The 18357-nt window shown below is 46.2% G+C and overlaps 1 protein-coding gene across 1 annotated transcript; it reads right to left on the bottom strand.

The window, feature by feature from the left end:
* Window positions 1-1342: 1342 nt before the first annotated feature.
* lhx5 (LIM homeobox 5) lies at window positions 1343-17487 on the bottom strand. The gene is made up of 6 exons (XM_086187948.1): window positions 16796-17487; window position 16467; window positions 14894-15116; window positions 14126-14403; window positions 8790-8955; window positions 1343-2329 (listed from the first exon to the last, which is right to left on the bottom strand). Exons 1-6 carry the CDS (start codon window positions 16966-16968, stop codon window positions 1980-1982), a joined length of 1191 nt encoding a protein of 396 aa, XP_086044074.1. The 5' UTR covers window positions 16969-17487; the 3' UTR covers window positions 1343-1979.
* Between the last annotated feature and the right edge of the window lie 870 nt (window positions 17488-18357).

The raw sequence follows: 18357 nt of genomic DNA, 5'->3' as shown, positions 1-18357 counted from the left end.
CTGAAGATTCTTTTTTTTTTCTTTCTTTCTTCTTTATTATTATTATTTTTTTGTAATTCTGAGCGTCTTCTCAAAACCGGGCCACTAGATGGCAGCGAGCGCCTCGGAGAGCACGGAGCGGTAATGTCACAGATGTTGTCTGCCTCCTCTTTTGTTTTGTCTCTTTAGAGGAAGGAGACCTCAGCTGTTGAAGGAGATTCTCCATTATGGGTTCAATGTTCTTTTGAAAATCATTTCCATTAAAACATGTTTTTTAAAAGGGACGGTGACAAAGGGAAGGTCAGGTGAAGCAGTGCGCAGAGCAGAACTATCAGGGCTGCCTGGATGGAAGTGTGTGTGTGTGTGTGTGTGTGTGTGTGTGTGTGAGTACAAGTGTCTGTAAAATTGTGTATGTGTTTTGAATAATGATACAGGCATCCTTCTCTTAAAGTATAATCAAGACCACTTTCTGTGCATTTAGGGGCTTCCAGCTTATAGATCCCTGCTGCAGCAAGTCAATGCCTGAGGTGTGTGTGTTTCTGAGGGCAGCCGATGTCTGTCTGTCTGTCTGTCTGCCTGTCTGTCCGTCTGAATGAAAAGAATGTTCAAAATGAGCCATTGTTTTGAACTGAGCCCTTCTTGATTACCACTTTTATATTTAAATGAACATTAACGTGTTTGGTGTTTTTTTCTTAAAAATACTTTTATTTATGCTTCCGCGCCGCCAACGGCGTTCTGTTTCGGGGTCGTTGGCTTCGTTCTTGACGGGAATGAGAGATGGCGGGCGTCTTCCATTTAGGCACAAACATCCACTGGGACTCGGGGATGAACTGTAAAGATTTTGGTGGTCAAAGGTCAAAGTCTCCTCATGTGGACTTTATACCTCGGGAGGGATTTTTTTTTTTTTTTAATTTGGCACAAGCGTCCACTTGGACTGAAGGATGAACTGGACGGGTTCTGGCGGTCAGCCACCTCACATGTATGCGATACCTCTGCAGAATATCATTCCATAACAACTCCTTGAGAAAACGACTTCAGATTTGGCGCAAACGTCCACTGGGACTCGAAGAGGATCTTGGTGGTCAAATTCCGTTTCTCTAGAGGTCCTTTAAGGATTATTTTTTTGTTTAAATTTGGCACAAACATTCACTGGGACTCAAAGGTGAATTGTACAGATTTTGGTCATTCGGCGGTGTGTTTTGCTGACTGCAGGATTCCAACTCCCCAACGCTTTATCAGACAACAGAATCCTCCACGCTAGCAAGCGGTTAGCGACCTACACACTGAGATTTTGACAGGTTTGGATTGGAAGATGAAGGCAGTTATGATTTGCTCACAGAAATACAAACAAACCAGACCCCCCCCCCCCCCCCCCTACAGTAGCAGAATGGCGACGGTTGAGCCAGGTGTGGGCGGGACACGGAGGAATGTCTGACTATGCAACACAAAGGTCACCGCGACGAGGTCACACCGCCAAGGCATGTGACTGCAATGCGGTATTTGTGGTTATTTTGAGGTGGCAATGAAGAGAGGCGTAGAGCATCAGAATGAAAACTAATATTGCTCCAAAGCAACACCTTTGAGGAAAAAAAATGTGAGAAAATAAAATTTAAGAAAAACGGAAAAAATGTCCCCTTTGGCATCTCTCTCTCTAACGAGCTCCTAGAGTTTTAGAAGATGTTTTCATGAACGTCAAGGGGGAGGTTTTTGCTGGATGGAATCTCAATATTTTCCTTGATAATTCAAGTCCAGTAATCCAGGAAGGGAAACGCTTTGGAGTGTCTACTGGGCAGCCATTATGACCTTTTCTAGCAAGCTACCCCATTCTCCGCCTTCATGCCGTTACCAAAGTCCATCAAGTGTGAAAATGGGTCCATTATTTTAAAAAGTCCTCCATAGAAATTTAGGTGTTACTTTTCACTCCACAATGTTTGTTCGATACGTCTCCTGAATGGGCCGGGCCGACACTCAGCCCAGGAACAGTCCCTGTCGCTCCTCCTCTACCAGGCTGTGGTTTCTCCCATCTCCTGGCCTTGGTGGGACATCGGAGCGCTGTAGCTGGAGTTACTGGCCAAGGAGAAAGGAGGACTGGGTCCGCCTCCGTACGCCTCCCCCGGGACAGGCTGCAGGGAGCTTGGCAAGCCTGGCTCTGGACTGGGGGTTTCTGCATGGGATATCATGTCCGTGAACCTTTGGTCATCTGAGGGGATGTGGCCCGATCCCTCCATGGCTCCGGGTCCTGAGCTCAGGATGTAGGGGGACTCGGCTGGAGACTGAGCCTGAGAGGATGGAGGGCCGTGGGGGAAGAAGTCGTAGTTACTCCCTGGTCCGTAATAGTCACCTTGGTATTCTGTGGGGAGGCAGAAGAAAACACACGGTTCTATAAATACGAGTAAAATGTTCCCCTGGGCAGTTTTACACTCGACTCCACCTTCTCTAAGTGGTGAAATTGATCATGTCCAATTTCACCCAGCCGGTCTCCAGCAGCCTCATTTGAGTGTATAAACAACTCCACACCTCTCCACCCCAGTTCTTCCACCTTTTACTCAGTGCATTCATCTTCCTTACTCATTCAGCTCGCAGCCATGCGTGCCCCCCCGACGGATTCCCCCACTGAAAGTTCTGGTTCTGGATGAGGAATTCCAGAATGAGATTCCTGCCTCCCTGCAGCCCTGCCAGACCCTGTGGCCTCGACGTCTCCCAGCATGTCTGAAGCGGCTTCCAGCGCCATCCCTCGTCTCTACATCACTGGGCTGTGGCTACTTCCTGAGCTGAACTCTTCATCATCATCGTTCCCAGCATGCAGTTCAGCCTGTTACTAATAGAGCGGCGCAGGATCCTCAAGCTAGAACTGCTGAGCGTCCGCTTCCCTCGCCTCCACCTCAGAGGGTTTTTGGTTGGATGCGTCTGAAGAAATTGTGCTTTGTTCTCCAATGAAATAAAACACGCCAGTAAATATCACGCCTGTGAATTCTGAAGTTTTTGTGTGTTAAAAACAGTGTCTAAAAGAGGCCACTAAACATCATCACAGTGACAACAGCGGAGGCGCGAAGCTTCGTTGTGTTGACGCCTGAAGTTTAGATCCTCGCGTAACAAAATACGTGCAACATCACAAGAAAACCTCAACCTCGCAGCTTTTCCTCATCCATCAATCACGAGGTCTAAAAAGTCTGAATGTCCTGGCATTCTGAAATAAAAATGAACAAATGAGACACAAATATGAACCTAATATCAACGTTAGCCGGTCGGCTGTTCAGGAGCAAGCTCTTCGGCGTCGCTCACAGCCGTGCTTGATCACGGCTGCTGATTATTTTGGGTGTCGGTTGTTGCGGCGCAACTGTTAAGAAGGAGAGTACAGACAAAAGACAACAAAGCTATCACACTGTTGCTAAGTCATCGAATCGATGGTTTCTAGTTGTAGCATCGCTGCTAGCCTGTAATCCTTCAGATTAAATTCCTCCCTGAGCTTCACCGCACGCTGTGTCTGGTGCTGCGGCGGCGAGGCCAAGCCATCGGTCGGATTTGATCTCGAATGACAACGTTGGATCATCAGTCGTTTTCTAAGTGAGTCAAATAGCAGGTTTGTGTAACTCACTCGACTTTCTCACGATTAAAAACACACGATGCTGGTTTACATGTGTGAATAACATTCAGAGAATTAATGCCATAATCCACATGAGCACAAGCAGCAGGCAGCTTGTGTGGAGGCCCAGGTCCCAGCAGCAAATCAGCACCGACCAAAATGACCCAAGAGCAGCACATCTGTGGATTTACCAGTCCACTGACTGATCAATTGTTGCAGCTCCACTGCAAATGATCCTAGAACAACATGGAGGCTCGTAATTCCACCGTGAGCCAACAACCTCGGCGGGATTCCACCTCTGAGGAACAGGAATGCTTGCGATATGCAGCATTTAACTCCTGCATTTGACAGATGCTGGAGCAGAGATGCGAATTTTCTGACGATGTCGATGAAATTGGTGAGCTTCAACCCCTGAGTTCCGTCCCGTGCGACCCTGACAGACGCTCGCTCACGCTCACCACATGAGCGAGGTGCTCGGAGTCGCTTCGGTGTAACAGTTCCACGTTTCCCCGTGAGACTTCCGGCCTCTGATCCATGATGAGAAACACGGATGAGTTGTCAGGCGTGGTTCGCACAGTGTCACCAGCCAATATTGGTGGCGTTTCTGTTGGCTGTCCACCAACCACGGCCGCGGAGCCGTTTCCCCACGTCTCTACTAGAGGGAAGCGGACACACGAGGAAAAAAAAAAGAAAAAAGAAGTGCAAAACCACTTCACGATCCGCTGGACACAAATTTCACATAACTGACTGAACCGGCGCCTGGCGTCCTCTGCTTGTTCAGCACTCTTATTTATAACTACGCAATAACTAACCGCTATCAACGTCCCCTTGCACCCGGGAGTGAATGTGGCACTGACAGTCAAAATAAAACTCCATTAACATCAGCAGAAACGCAGTGAGGTTACGAGAATGCGCTCCCCTCACGATGAATAGCAGGGTTCCTACAATACTTTTAAACTTCCGTGACGTTTCCATGACTTTGAGGGAAAAACGCCACTCTCTGAAACGCCGGTTAACAACAAGCGAGGTGGTCAGATGGAGCCTAAACGTGGATTAAAGTGACTCATTAGTAACCAACAGAGATTTTACTCAGTCAACCACACTTAAAAATGTTCCCAGGCCCAAACCGTCCAGGGTGAACCCCGCCTCTCGCACGAAGGCTGCTGGGATAGGCTCCACCCCCGCCACCCGTAACAGGATGAGTGGTAGAAAATGAATGGATGGATGGATGGAATGATGTTTCACTCCGCTACTATTCTGGGTTTCTCACGACGATATGAACCCTGAATTACTGCGGTTTCCTTTGACGTTACTTCAGGAGCGTGATGATGTCACACAGGGGCAGCTCTCGGGGCTTCGTGTCCACCTGCCTCCTGCCTCACTCACATTCCCTCACTTCTGCTCAGCTGCATCATCAGCACCTTGAGCCGAGCTCGCCGGCGGGCTCCAGATGTTGCACTGGCACCTCCACCATATGCTCCCCTCACACGTCTCTCAGTGGGCCGAATCCGGAGCTAACAGGTTAGAAATCAAGGAACACAATTGGTCGCCTAATTAGAAGGAGAGCGTGTGTTTGCTCATCTCTGACATGGTGGCGGCACTTTTGCACGAGGCTGCCGGAGATTATCCAGAGAAACAATGAGAGCTGACACGACTTTCACAAACACGCTAATGATTTGATCCCACAAACAAGCCCCTGCTAGTTTAGCCGACCTTGAGAATAAGCAACAAGCTTGTGTTGTAAACTGAGTGTGTGCGTGTGTGTGCGATGGGGTCTCTATAATTACACTCACACATGCAGACGCAGCACACCACACACAGACATTCCTCCCTCGCAGCAGAAGGAAGGAGGGAGCTCAGATAAAGGCCAGGCTGCTGCACAAAAGAGTGTGAAAGGCAACGTGTGAGGAAAGCAGGAGAGAGAGGGAGAGAGAGAGAGAGGGAGGGAGGGAGAGAGAGATGAGGATGAAGGTTTTGTCCTCATGTCTCCCCTCCCTCTCACTGCTCCACTCCACTGTGTCCTGCGCGTCCGGGCTCCTCAGATCGAGATGCAGTCGCTGTATCGTAACCGCGGCTCCACGCCAGCCAGCCTCTGGTGGTCATGACTGACGACCGTTTCTACGGAGGCCTGGACTGGTCAGAAGAGGAGAATTCTATTTAAATCTTGAGGCCGCGTGAAAAAACAACGTGCTCCCTTTGATTTAGTTGCTTCCTATTTCTGAGCAAGTTTTACCTAAATTGAGGGAACAAGTTCAGGCTCAGGCGCTGCTATGATGCTAACCCTGTAGCATGAGAAACATCTGTCACGACAATGCCCCCCGCTGCAACATCACCCACTATGACGTCAATTCTAAAGATAAAATATAATAACAAATAAATAATAAAATTATACATTTGCAACAACAACGACAAAAAAACACCGAAAGCTGAAGGTAAAAGCTCCATCAAAGTAGAACATCTGGAAGAGCTGTTTTATTTTATTTCATGTTATGTTATATATATATATACACACACACACACACATATATACATACATATATATGTATTTAATTATGTAGCAAGTGAAGGTATAGAGGCATCTTTTAAAAGCACATGGTTCTAAACATGACCTCAAATCCCACTTGAACATTCAAGCTGAGAAAACGGTAAAGAAAACGTATATAAATATGTGTTACTGCTCGTATTCATCAGAAAGACATCTTCCCCATTTAATAAATGTTTGCTGATCAAACATGAAACGTTCAGTGAAATTAACATTCCATCACTTTTGAGGCTGTTTATGTTTGTAGCTGCAAATTGCTTTTCATTTGCGGACCCGCTCGGTGATTAAATACACGTCTCGGCGTTTTTCGCCACATCCTCAACAGAAATCCCCTCTAGATTATCATGTTGTTCTAAAAGTGTTGATTATAAAATGCAGATAAATAAATACAGCCACGGCTGTGTTTTCTGTAAAGAATTTTATTTATGTAAAGTTAGGAGTCCTCCTTCTGCCGAAAACCTGCGTCTCCGGGATTTTTTTTTTCCTCCACCATTTTAGAGAAAAAAAACAAAAAAACAGTGCATCCAAAATAATGAATAAAGTATGAAAACAACATGTTTGTATCTCAGGAGCAACAACATCCAACATTTGGAATAAAGAGCTGATTATACGACAGCTGCGCTGCAAATAGAAGGTGTATGGTGGCTAAAAGTGCTGTGCTAGTTCTCCAGTGTGCTACCTGGGCGAGCAGCTAAGCTAGCATAGCTAACGAGAGGCTAAACTCTTCCTCCCATTTTGCACATCTAAAAAATGGCAAGCATTGTTGTAGCATCCATGAACGACATCAGAAAATCAGTTCAGGAACCAAATATAATTTTAAAAAAAGGGCTATTTTAGCTCATATTTGCTCGGTTAGCGTTGCCATGGCTAGCTTCACACACATTTTTTGCCAGACAATCAGGACGACAGAGAGCCTCTGAACTACATGGCGAACCGCTGGAGCTTTGCTTCCGGAACTAAACCAAATGTTGAGTTTAGCTCAGTTTATCTGTCAGGGGCTTTGTGCCAAAGAGAACGTTGATGCCTCACACCAGATTATACCAGTTTGTTGATTCACATCCGTCGGCTTCCTTTGGGATCAATAAAGTTCTATCTTATCTGCAGCCTCTGGGAGCAGTGAGAGAAAACTGAGAGTAAAAAACAAGCAAATCAGCCGATATGTAGAGAAAGGAGACGTAAGGGATTCTGGGTAAAAGCCCTGACTGCTCACTCTTGGTTGATGTTGCGATTTGTACTTTTTCACCTGGTTTTCTGCCAGAAAGCTTCGTCCTGCCAGAAACCCTCCCTGGCTGATATATTTGGAGGTAACCGCCCCCCCCCCCCCCCCCATCCTCTTTCCATCACGTCAACACAAATACGCTCGAGGAGCACAAGCTCGCTCACATGTTTTAATTCCTCACAAATACAAACCGTTCTCTGAATATTTGTATAACATAAAGCACGGAGGACGCCGCCCCGCAGCTCCATAGATACGGTGCTGGGATTAGTCCCCACCTTTGGTCTCCTCTCCCAGCTTTGTTTACAAACCGACGGGACGGATAAAGACATCAGTTCCTGTCTGACGTTGATCCTCTTGGCACCGACATGTGACGGCGTGTGACAGCTGAACAGGGTTTACGCCACCCTGAGCCTTCCAAATGTTCCCTGCGCGTCCTCGGAGGCCAATCATACTCAGGTTCTCTCTTTACTGTGTCAATTAACTGAAGCGTCTTTGCGGGTTTTTTTCCAACTACAAGAGGAAGTTTTCATTCCATCGACCCTGAACCAACAGAGGCTGAAGTTAAACTACAGACGATTGTTGAGAGTTTGGACAAACTAGTAGTGCTTGAATCATTTGGAGGTAACGAAGGACGCTCGTCCGGTGATTGTACTCTCTACTCCGTAGATTTTAGATACAAGCACGTTACTTTAGTTTGACACAAAAAGAAAAAGTAAAAGACGGAGTCAAGGGGAGTTTTATTTCAGGGGCAGGAAACTTCTCACCAGCAGGGGGCGGCAGGGGGGGGCGTTCAAGCACGTAAACATTGCCAAAATGTAGAAAAAAATAAAGATGGTTTGCCAAATATCAGAGGGCTTGAAGAGGACAACCCCCCCACCCCCACCCCCCACCCCTCACCCCTCGAAAACGGAGGAGTTTGTGACACCCGTCTGTGGAGTGACAGCGTCTAGAGTACTGAGGGATATGACATCAGAGCTGTGTACTTTCTACTTTAGACAACTGAGTACATTTACAAGCCTGAACTTCTTTACTTTTACCTGAGTAAACAGGTGGAGTCAGTACTTCAGGACACCTGGATTACTTCAGACAAGCAGTAGCACGGAGGATTTTCATAGTTTTACTTTTTTTTGGTGTTTTTTTACATTTGAACCTGACTGCATGTACTGCAATACCTTTTCCTGAGTAATTCCAGAAGCATTTTGTGGACTAAAAAAAACTTCCCCCAACCTTCCAGCAGCATGAGGGGGAGTCAATTTTCATGTGTACTTTAAGCAATACACACGTGTGTACTCCTGCCGCCTCTGTGTGTAGTACAGTCGAAGTCACACACCATCACGTTTTCAGAGTGACACTGAGACCAGAACCGAGCCACACAGCTGATGGTACCGGCTGAGGCGAGACAACCAGGCCTACGTCTGGATGAGCCACAGGGCCCAGCTACACCATGGCGCTCACTCCGTTCTTACCTCCATAGTAACCGTACGCTCCAGGCCCCAAGATGTCTGGATCCTCCAATCTGCCTCCCAGGGGCCTCATCCTCCTCGGGCCCCTGAAGAAAGCGTGCCGCCGGGCCCCCAACGCACTCAGCTGCTTCATTCGTCGCTCTTTGGATCTTCTGTTCTGGAACCAAACCTGCAAAGAAAGACGTTTTTTTTATTTATTTTTTTTAAATAAATAAATAAATAAATAGTTTCCATGTTGAGGTCGGTGTCTGTCTACTTTCTCTCCTTGGACGTCATGGCGACAGAACCAGCGGCTCGTGATTGTTCAAAGTCTCGTCACTATCAGACCCAGGCTGTTGGGCCGCGTGCAGAAACACACAAAACACAACCGACACGATCAAAGACAAATGAACGCGTATCAGCTGCGACTGATTTCAATTTAATTTCACGCTCGTCGTTACGGAGTTCATTCTAATCAGACTTGAAATGCTGCCTCCTTTTTTTTAAGGAAAAATGTTGTTGTTTTTAATCCCATTAAGAAAAATAAGAAGAATTGTTGCTTCTGTCTGATTACTGTATCTATTCTGAACTTTATTTTCCTAAAAACACAATTAAACACCAGTTAAACTCTGTCCAGTGACACCGGAGCCTTCGGTGACCCACTCAGGCGTCTTTTAAATACCCCCCCCAAAAAAAGGGACAAATGAAGATCCAAGCTTTAAAAATCGGTTCCTACAACAAACAACAACAGCAAAACAACCTGAGGACCACTTCCTGCTGCACCTTTCGCTCGTTTACATTTCCTCTTAGCTTGGCGGATAATTGAGGCTGAAAAAGCAGCACAGACGCCCTGAATGCTCCTCTCCACAAGCTAATCTGAATATTTTGTACATTTTCTGCCTCAACTGTCCGTCTTTTATACTTAAATATGACAGAAATGTCACAATCTGCTTCCAGATAAATAAAGATGCGGAATTTTAAATTCCATTTATGGCCCGGCCGCCGTCGAATATTGATTCTCAATTACCTGCTCAAAGGAAATAAATGATTCTGAACCATTCCGACTGCAAAAACCAAGAAGACCACTTCCTGCTTCTACACCTTTTTAGTCATTAACATTTTCCCTTTTTTTTTTTGCGTGATAAATAAATGAAGATGAATTTCGCACTCGACGTTCCGCTGCAGAGGCTATAAATCAGAATAGTTTGTAATTTGGCGGCTCACCTAAGGGTCTTTTATATATGATAGGAATGTCACAATTCACATCCGGAAAGTCAGGATGGAATGAAGACGCAGGTTTTTAAATCCCAGCCGTGGCCGGGTCACCTGAGTCAGCTCTCAGCGACCTGCTCGGATCAAACCAACGACGCCGGCGTTGTTTCTAGAACAAACATAGACAAAGGCGTCCCTCTGCTGCCGCACCTTTCTGTCACTGACGTTTTACATTTGTGCATTGAATAATTGAAGATGAATGAACGCACCTGTGTAGAAGGTACGAGTCGTAATATCGAAAAAAGGCGCTGGCGCTAAATAAACAGCGTTTGAGGAGCGGAAGGGTGGAGAGGAATGTCTTTGCCTCAGAAGCACACAAAACGTTTCTTGTTTCTGCCTCTGCATCGCTGCTGCATAATGATGTATGTTCACACTGGCTGGGCTACACCAGAGGCAGGATCCCACTGTGCTACAGATTTACAAAAACTCGCACACACACACACACACGCGCGCGCACACACACACACACACACACACACATACAAAAAAACCCAACAACCACCTAAAACCACTTAGGCTGTGTGTGCTCCAGCAGCAAAGGCGACACCTGCTTATTGAGAACAATCGGGTACATTTTTATGGAAATGCTGCGGCTCCCCTCCAGAGAGTGTTGCTCAGGGATTACACGCTGGAGAAGCAGCGGCGAGGCTCCCCGCGTCGACTCCGCCGGTATTTAACATGCAGCCAACGAGCAGTGATAGATGACGAAACCTCGGCCTCCATTTTGGCTCCAAGCAATACACATGCAGAGGGGTGGGGGTGAAGGGGGGGGGGGGTCACAGATGGAGGTATGGACAACCTTATTGATCAAATTGACTGTTTAATTGAGCAAACAGCTGCAGAAGGGACGGACCACGACTGTAGTACTACTATTACTACTATTATAACTACTAAGATCGTCACCCCCCCGGACAAATTCTGATTGATGGATATTAGTAGTATTACTATTGTATGTGTAGTGTCTTGTAATGATCACATTAGCATTAATAACAATGTATACCAGTACTACTAATAGCTGTAGCATTTGTACTATCAGTATTGTATTTATATTAATATCATTATTACTGTATTTATGATAGTATAAGCATTGCTCTTGCTGTTTTTGTAAAGGTATTAACAATACTATTGTATTATCAGTAGTATAAGCATAGCACTATTAGTAATCGTGTTGTGTTTGTGTTACCATTATTATTACTGTATTAGGATTACCATAATGAGTACTGTGTCAGTACTATTATTACCATTGTTATTTAGCTGCAGTGTGTGTATTAGCACAATGAGTACTGTGTAAGTAGTAGGATTAGCATTGTTATTTAGCTACAGTGTTGGTATTAGCATAATGAGTACTGTGTCAGTTGTAGGATTAGCATTGTTATTTAGCTACAGTGTTTGCATTAGCATAATGAGTACTGTGTCAGTTGTAGGATTAGCATTGTTATTTAGCTACAGTGTTTGCATTAGCATAATGAGTACTGTGTCAGTTGTAGGATTAGCATTGTTATTTAGCTACAGTGTTGGTATTAGCATAATGAGTACTGTGTCAGTTGTAGGATTAGCATTGTTATTTAGCTACAGTGTTTGCATTAGCATAATGAGTACTGTGTCAGTTGTAGGATTAGCATTGTTATTTAGCTACAGTGTTTGTATTAACACAATTAGTACTGTAATAGTACTATTATTAGCATTGCTATTTAGCTACAGTATTTTCATTAGCATAATTAGTACTGTGTTAGTAGTAGGATTAGCATTGTTATTTAGCTACAGTGTTTTCATTAGCATAATGAGTACTGTGTTAGAACATTATTAGCATTGTTATTTAGCAATTGTGTTTGTATTAGCTTAGATAGTACTGTGTTAGTTAGGATTAGTATTGTTATTTAGCTACCGTATTTGTATTAGCATCATTATTACTGAATTAATATTGTCATCATTTTAGGGTTAGCATTATTATTATTACTATATTAGAATTACTACCAGCATCATTACTATTGTATTAGCATTAGGAAACAGCATCTTTCCCATTGAATTAGCATTATTTGCAGTAATGCATTAGGATTAGCTTTATTGTAGCGTTGTATTTGTACTCGTACCAGTCCTCCAACAGTATTAATACTGCTATCCTAACGCTTGTTCTATGCTGGAGTGTATTATTGTTCCATGTCTTGATTCTTTTTGCTGTTATTGTCTGTTGTGAGTCTACTTGTCTCCTCCCTGTCGCTCCCTCGGTCGAGGCAGATGGCCGCCCACCCGGACCCTGTTAAAGGCAGTATTTTATGGCCTCGGTCACAGAAGTACTTGCTCACGGGGGAAATCCTTGAGTGTCTTTAACTAAATTTACAAACCTGCTCAACGCCAATTTTGATATATTGAAAAAAAATATATATATATACACACATTTTTTTTGGGGGGGGGGGGGGTTGCGGAGGCACGGGCTGCCTTATTGATCCATCGACTCTCTAATTGACCGCATTGGCTGCGGTGTAGACCGCACGGAGGAGGCCCCGCAGCCGTAAGGAGCAGGGGGAGCCGGCTGTAAGTGAGTAGGAGCGGCGAGGTGGGAGAGGGGAGGGCGGCATGTAAATCTGTGAAATCAGCGATAATCACAGTGAGTGCACAAAAAGCCACATCACAGTTGGCAGAGACGGTGCTAATCATCCTGACACAGCCTGCACCCAGGCGCCGAGCTGCGTGAGTGTGTGTGCGGGCGTGTGCGTGTGTTTGAGGATGAGACAGAGAGAGAGAGGGAGAGAGAGAGGTCCAAACCGGTGTTGTTATATTGTTAAACATGTTTGCGGGGTTCCTTTAGCCCTCGGCAAAAAAAAGAAAGAAAGAAAGACAAAGCTTTCTCTAATTTCACGGCTGTGCAACTAAAATTAACGGCTGTCTGCACAAAATAAATCATTTCCCGGAAAAAAACAAGTTTTTTTTTTTTTTTTAATTGGGAATAATTAAAAAAAAACGTGAATGGTGTTGCTAGATTTCAATTTCAGGATGTAAATCAAAGACAAATTAAAGCATAAGGCTTTCATTCTCAAAGATTGGCCTGAATAAAAGCCTGACACTGATTTGTCCATCTTTAAAAAGAAAAAAATAGATCTATTGTGTGTCTGTTGTGTGTCTGTTGTATTAAACCAGAGCCAACAGTGGGAACAATGACACTCTCCCAGTTCCACGCTGTACTTGTGTCGTAGTTGCTGCGTCCATATACTTTTACTGCACACATTGATGTCAAAGTATGTTGCAAACATGCAGCCAATGCTGTTGTTTTTTTTATTATTCCAGGATGAACAACGTCGACCGTCAGAGGGGCTCGATGACGAGAACGAGCCGCCGACTGACGCGCGTTTGCGCGGGTGCTGATTGATGCGCATTTTCCTTATACAAATACAAAAATAACAAATAATAAACTCCATCGATTTTAAATTATCATCTAAACAAACAAAAAAAAACAAACAAAAGGGAACCGAACCCTCAGCATCAGTCCAGGATGCTGCAGCGATACTTTTGCTGAACTGAAAAATGAAAAAAAAATACTGAAACCTTAAGAAAATTTAAAGACAAAAGATTTCTGCAGAGATAAATTTTAAAAAATGGAATACATATATTTTGGAAATCTATATCTAAATATTCTGAGGGGCTAAAAACACGCGGCACTTGGGATTTTCTTTGTTATGGAACGTCGCTCCCGGATGCTGTTGCTTCTACAATTGTGCTTTTTTATCTCACACACACACACACACACACACACACACACACACACACACACACACACACACACACACACACAAACCCCCCCCCCAAAAAACCAAAATGTTTATCTGCCATGTTTTATTTTATCAAATTTATTTTATTCTCAATTCGTTCAAATGAAATTTTCATTTCATGAGGTTTTTTTTATTTGAGAAATTTCTATAAAATATAATGAAGCATCTACTAATATGAGAGCTTTCTGGTAAAAAAAAAAAACACAAACAAAAACAAAAAACTACATTTAAAGTGGCTGATTTATGTATAAATATATATTTGTGTGAGCGGATCCGTCCTGGCAGCACCTGAACGCATCACGGACACCGCGGGGAGTCTCCTACCTGGATGACGCGCATGTTTAGTCCCGTTTCCTGAGCCAGCTGCTCCCGGATGTGCCGGGTGGGCTTCGGCGTGGCGACAAACGCGGCCTTTAACGTTTCCAGCTGCTTGGCCTTGATGGTGGTCCGGGGCCCCCGCCTCTTGGTCCCCGAGTTCTGCTCCTCGTTCTCAATATTGTTCGTTTCCTTATCTGAGGACGTGGAATTGTCCGTCTCCTTTATGTCGTCCTGTGTTGGGTCCTGCAGGTCCGGTGATAAACTCCTGTCTGTACACGACGACACTGGGCGGGGGGGGGGGGGGGGGGGGGGGGGCGTGTGAAATGTCACGGAGGGGGGGGGGGGGGTAATTTAGCCTGGAGATGCACAGCAGTAAAATATGTATTCAAGGAACAAAACAAAAAAAAGCCAAACTGATGCAAATATGCGGTCAGAATTTTCAAACATCAAAATGGAGAGAAACGAGAGGAATTATTTGATTCCATTCTTTTCCTGCTGCTGCAGCGGCAGCAGCTCGACTGTGGCGCGGCTCTCTGTCTGGAGCAGACAGCACAGGAGGGAGAGGAGCAGCACCGCAACCCCCGCAGGACCCCGGCTACACAAACAGCGCGCCGGCGTCCCGTGGAGGTAAACATCGGAGCCGCTCACCTGACCGGAGCTGCGTGAGGCCTCCACGTTCACGCAGGACGCCTCGTTTTTGTTTTGTTTTGTTTCTTTTAAAAAAATAGGAGATTCCCGGGTTTTTGTTTCGTTTTAGCGGCGCAGCGGAAGTACCTGAGTTCAAGTTGACCTCCTTGATGGCTCCAGAGCTCAAATAATCTTCCTTGCACACGAACTTGTTCTCGTCGATGACGTAGAGCTCCTCTCCCGTGGACAGCTGTTTGTTGCACACCATGCAGGTGAAGCAGTTCAGGTGGAACACCTTGCTGCGCGCCTTGCGCACCAGGTCGTTGGGGGAGATTCCCTGCAGGCAGCCCGCGCACTTGGTGCCGACCGCCTTTGAAAGGGGGGGGGGTCAAACAAACAAACAAATAAAACACACGTGAGAGTTTGGTAAACACTGCACTTACAAAAACCAACATCCCATAATTCTACTACGTTCACATATTAAACTCAACATATTATAATGCTAACAAAATTAGTTAATGCTAATATGCTAGGAAGACAACAATATAATAATAATAATAATAATAATAATAATAATAATGATGATGATAATAATAATAAAAATAATAATTTATACAATTAATAATTTCCAGAAAATAAAATACAAATAATAATACAAATAAAATAGTAATAAAAACAGGAATTCTTCTACAGGCTAAAAGTTTTTTTGTTTTTTTTTGAGGAGTAAAACTGCAAGCTCATAATTCGCTCCTCCGTGATGGAGGCGCTGTGACAATAACCCCACGCAGGAACGCATAGTGACAATCAACACATTGTAGCCGCGGATATGTGACGGGATTAAGCCGAGTGGGAGCATCTTAGCGTGGAAATCTTCTCTTAATCCATATTCACCGGGTTTTAAACACACCGGGTGTGCTGTGTGTGTGTGGGGGGGGGGGGGGGCTCATCAATTTGATACACAAATAGCCCTAAATAATTTTTCCCGCCTCCCGAGTTTGACACATCTCTCTCTCTCTCTCTCTCTCTCTCTCTCTCTCTCTCTCTCTGTCTCCCCCCCCCCCCCCCCCTCACCTGATGTTTTTATTTTGGGGGTGAGTTTGAGCTCAGCTCTTTGGGGGGGGGGGGTGCATTGTTTTTAACACTAATGTCTTGCTTGTCTCCCCATTTGCAAAGGTATCACTCCACTGCCCCCCCCCCCTTCATTCACATGCGCCGAGCCCCCCCCCCCCGCCCCCCACCCCACACGAAGCCTGCAACTCTACTTACACAACAAATGGACACATTAAGGTGATTACTGTTGGCTAATGGCCGCCCATTCAAACCCGCCGCTTGATGAGGACCCGCGCTGATAATGTGACGGCCGAGAGGCCGCGGGTTCGAGGCCAGCAACGGCAGCAGCCGGTCCCGACAAAGGCTGCTGCGTCTGACGCGTCATTAGGACAATTTAGGAGGGGGGGAGAAAATAAGCCGCACGTGAAAATGATGCAAAGAGAGTGCGCACAAATGCACAAACAAGAGCGTCACTTATCACTCAATTACCGGGGGAAGGGAAAGGGGGGGGGGGGCACTCTGTCGGAATGGCGAGCCGGTTAATGGGTGTTTGGGAGAAACGTCCCGAGCACAATGCACGTGGACCTGCGTGCACCCCTTTTTTCCAGAGAGGCCCTGAGAGAGGAGGAAACCATCGTTTACCGAAATAAATAAATACATAAATAAAAACCCTAAATATTAAATGAAATTGTCACATTTGTGTTTGTGGCCTGTATTGAATTAACTTTTCCTGTTTAAAAAAATAGTTTTAAATTTAAAAATAATAAATAATAATAAGTGGCATCACCTGACCTTGTAAATCAGGATTAATTTCTCTACGGTTTTTATGAACATCAGCAGTCCTAACGCCTCTTTAATTGTGCGCGTTATTGTTTTTGTTTTTGTTTTTAAAAAGTAGAGGAGGAAGAAGCAGAAGAAGAAGCAGAAGAAGAAGCAGAAGAAGAAGCAGAAGAAGAAGAAGAAGAAGAAGAAGAAGATGTCCCGTCCAGCTTCCGTTACCTGAAAAAGTCCATTTTGCAGTACAGCTTCCCCTCCCTGGAGAAGCATTTCTCCGTCAGGTTGCAGTTGCAGTCGCAGCACTGGACGCACTTGGCGTGCCAGGCTCGGTCCAGCACGTTGAGGAGGAACCGGTCCAAGATGGGCCGTTCGCACCCGGCACAGTGGACCATCATGTCTCCGGCCTGCAGGACGCCGAGTGCCGACCTTCCCGCACGGACTGCGCTGCTCGGACTGGGGTGAGGACCCGGGTCCCCGCGGAACAACGTCTTGGCGCCGGGCGGTGCGCTGTCTGGGGGGCGGGAAAGGTTGAGGTTCCTGGAGCTCGGACGCGGCCCGGTGACTCACCCCGGGACGGGTTGTAGCCTCCTCAGTCCCGGTCCTGCTCGATCCTGTCACAATCCACAATATCCAGAGAGAGGAGCGGAGCTTCAGCCGCGCCAGCTGATGGAGCGCGTAAGGACCGGACCGGACATGGCCCCCCAGCCCGGCTCTCACCGGCGGCCGGTTCAAACCCCCGTTTACCCTTCTAATACCTCCTCCGTCGCGTGAGCTTTTCTTCTGTTTTTTTGTTTGTTTTGGTCCCTCAACTCGGTTCCTCCTGGGCTCACCCTCTACCTCTACCTCTACCTCTGCGCTCTCTCTCTCTTTCTCTCTCTCTCTCTACCTCTCGCACCACCGCCGCCGCCGCCACCTTCTTCACCGTCACTCTGCCCGGTTATCACGAGGGTTCTGGCCAGCGCCACGCGCATTGGATGACGCCTCCCACCGTTAATTCCCCCGGTGCGGGGCTGGAGCCAATCAGAACGTGGTTGTCATGGTTACACGTTCATAGCTGTGTGTGTGTGTGTGTGTGTGTGTGTGTGTGTGTGTGTGTGTGTGTGTGTGTGGACCTGAATCAGAGAGAGAGAAGAGAGAGAGAGAGAGAGAGAGAGAGAGAGAGACCGGGGGCCGTGGATGCTTCTCGTGGAGGCCGCGCGGTGAATCACGGGAGCATCAGAAAGTTTCTGCAAAATTAATTCAGCAACCAGACGTGAGACTCCAGAGGAGGTTTAGGAAACACCGGGCCAGGTAGGGCGGGTTCACCCCCCCCCCCCACCACACACACACACACACACACACACACACACACACACACACACACACACACACACACCGCGTGGCCCCCGCCTGCTTGGGGGGGGGGGGGCGTGGGGCCTTTTCTCATGCAGAAAGCTATTTACAGGGAAATGCGATGGATTAGCCGCAGCTCATCAATAGAGAGAGAGAGACAGACAGACAGAGAGAGAGAGAGAGAGAGAGAGAGAGAGAGAGAGGCCGGCGCTCCGGCACTCAGCCGATCGAAGGGGAATTTCAATATTTACCCGCCGCCTCGTTTTTGTTAGTGGCAGTTAAGCAAACACGCAACACGCTAATTCCCGCCAGCGCAGCCGGTGAGCCCCGTTTATGAAGCGTTTGCTCTCCGCGCGGTAATGAAGGCGCGTCCGAGTGACGCGAGGTGTGAATTTTGGCTTCTTTTTTTCAGCTTACAGGCGAGTCAAGACAGCATTTAGAGGAGAGATCCA

Source organism: Aulostomus chinensis, chromosome 19 (assembly GCF_037954235.1).
Source record: "Aulostomus chinensis isolate RoL2024-O1b breed Wild chromosome 19, RoL_Achi_v1.0, whole genome shotgun sequence".
Lineage (NCBI taxonomy): Eukaryota > Metazoa > Chordata > Actinopteri > Syngnathiformes > Aulostomidae > Aulostomus > Aulostomus chinensis.
This window is presented reverse-complemented; position numbering and strand designations above follow the sequence as displayed.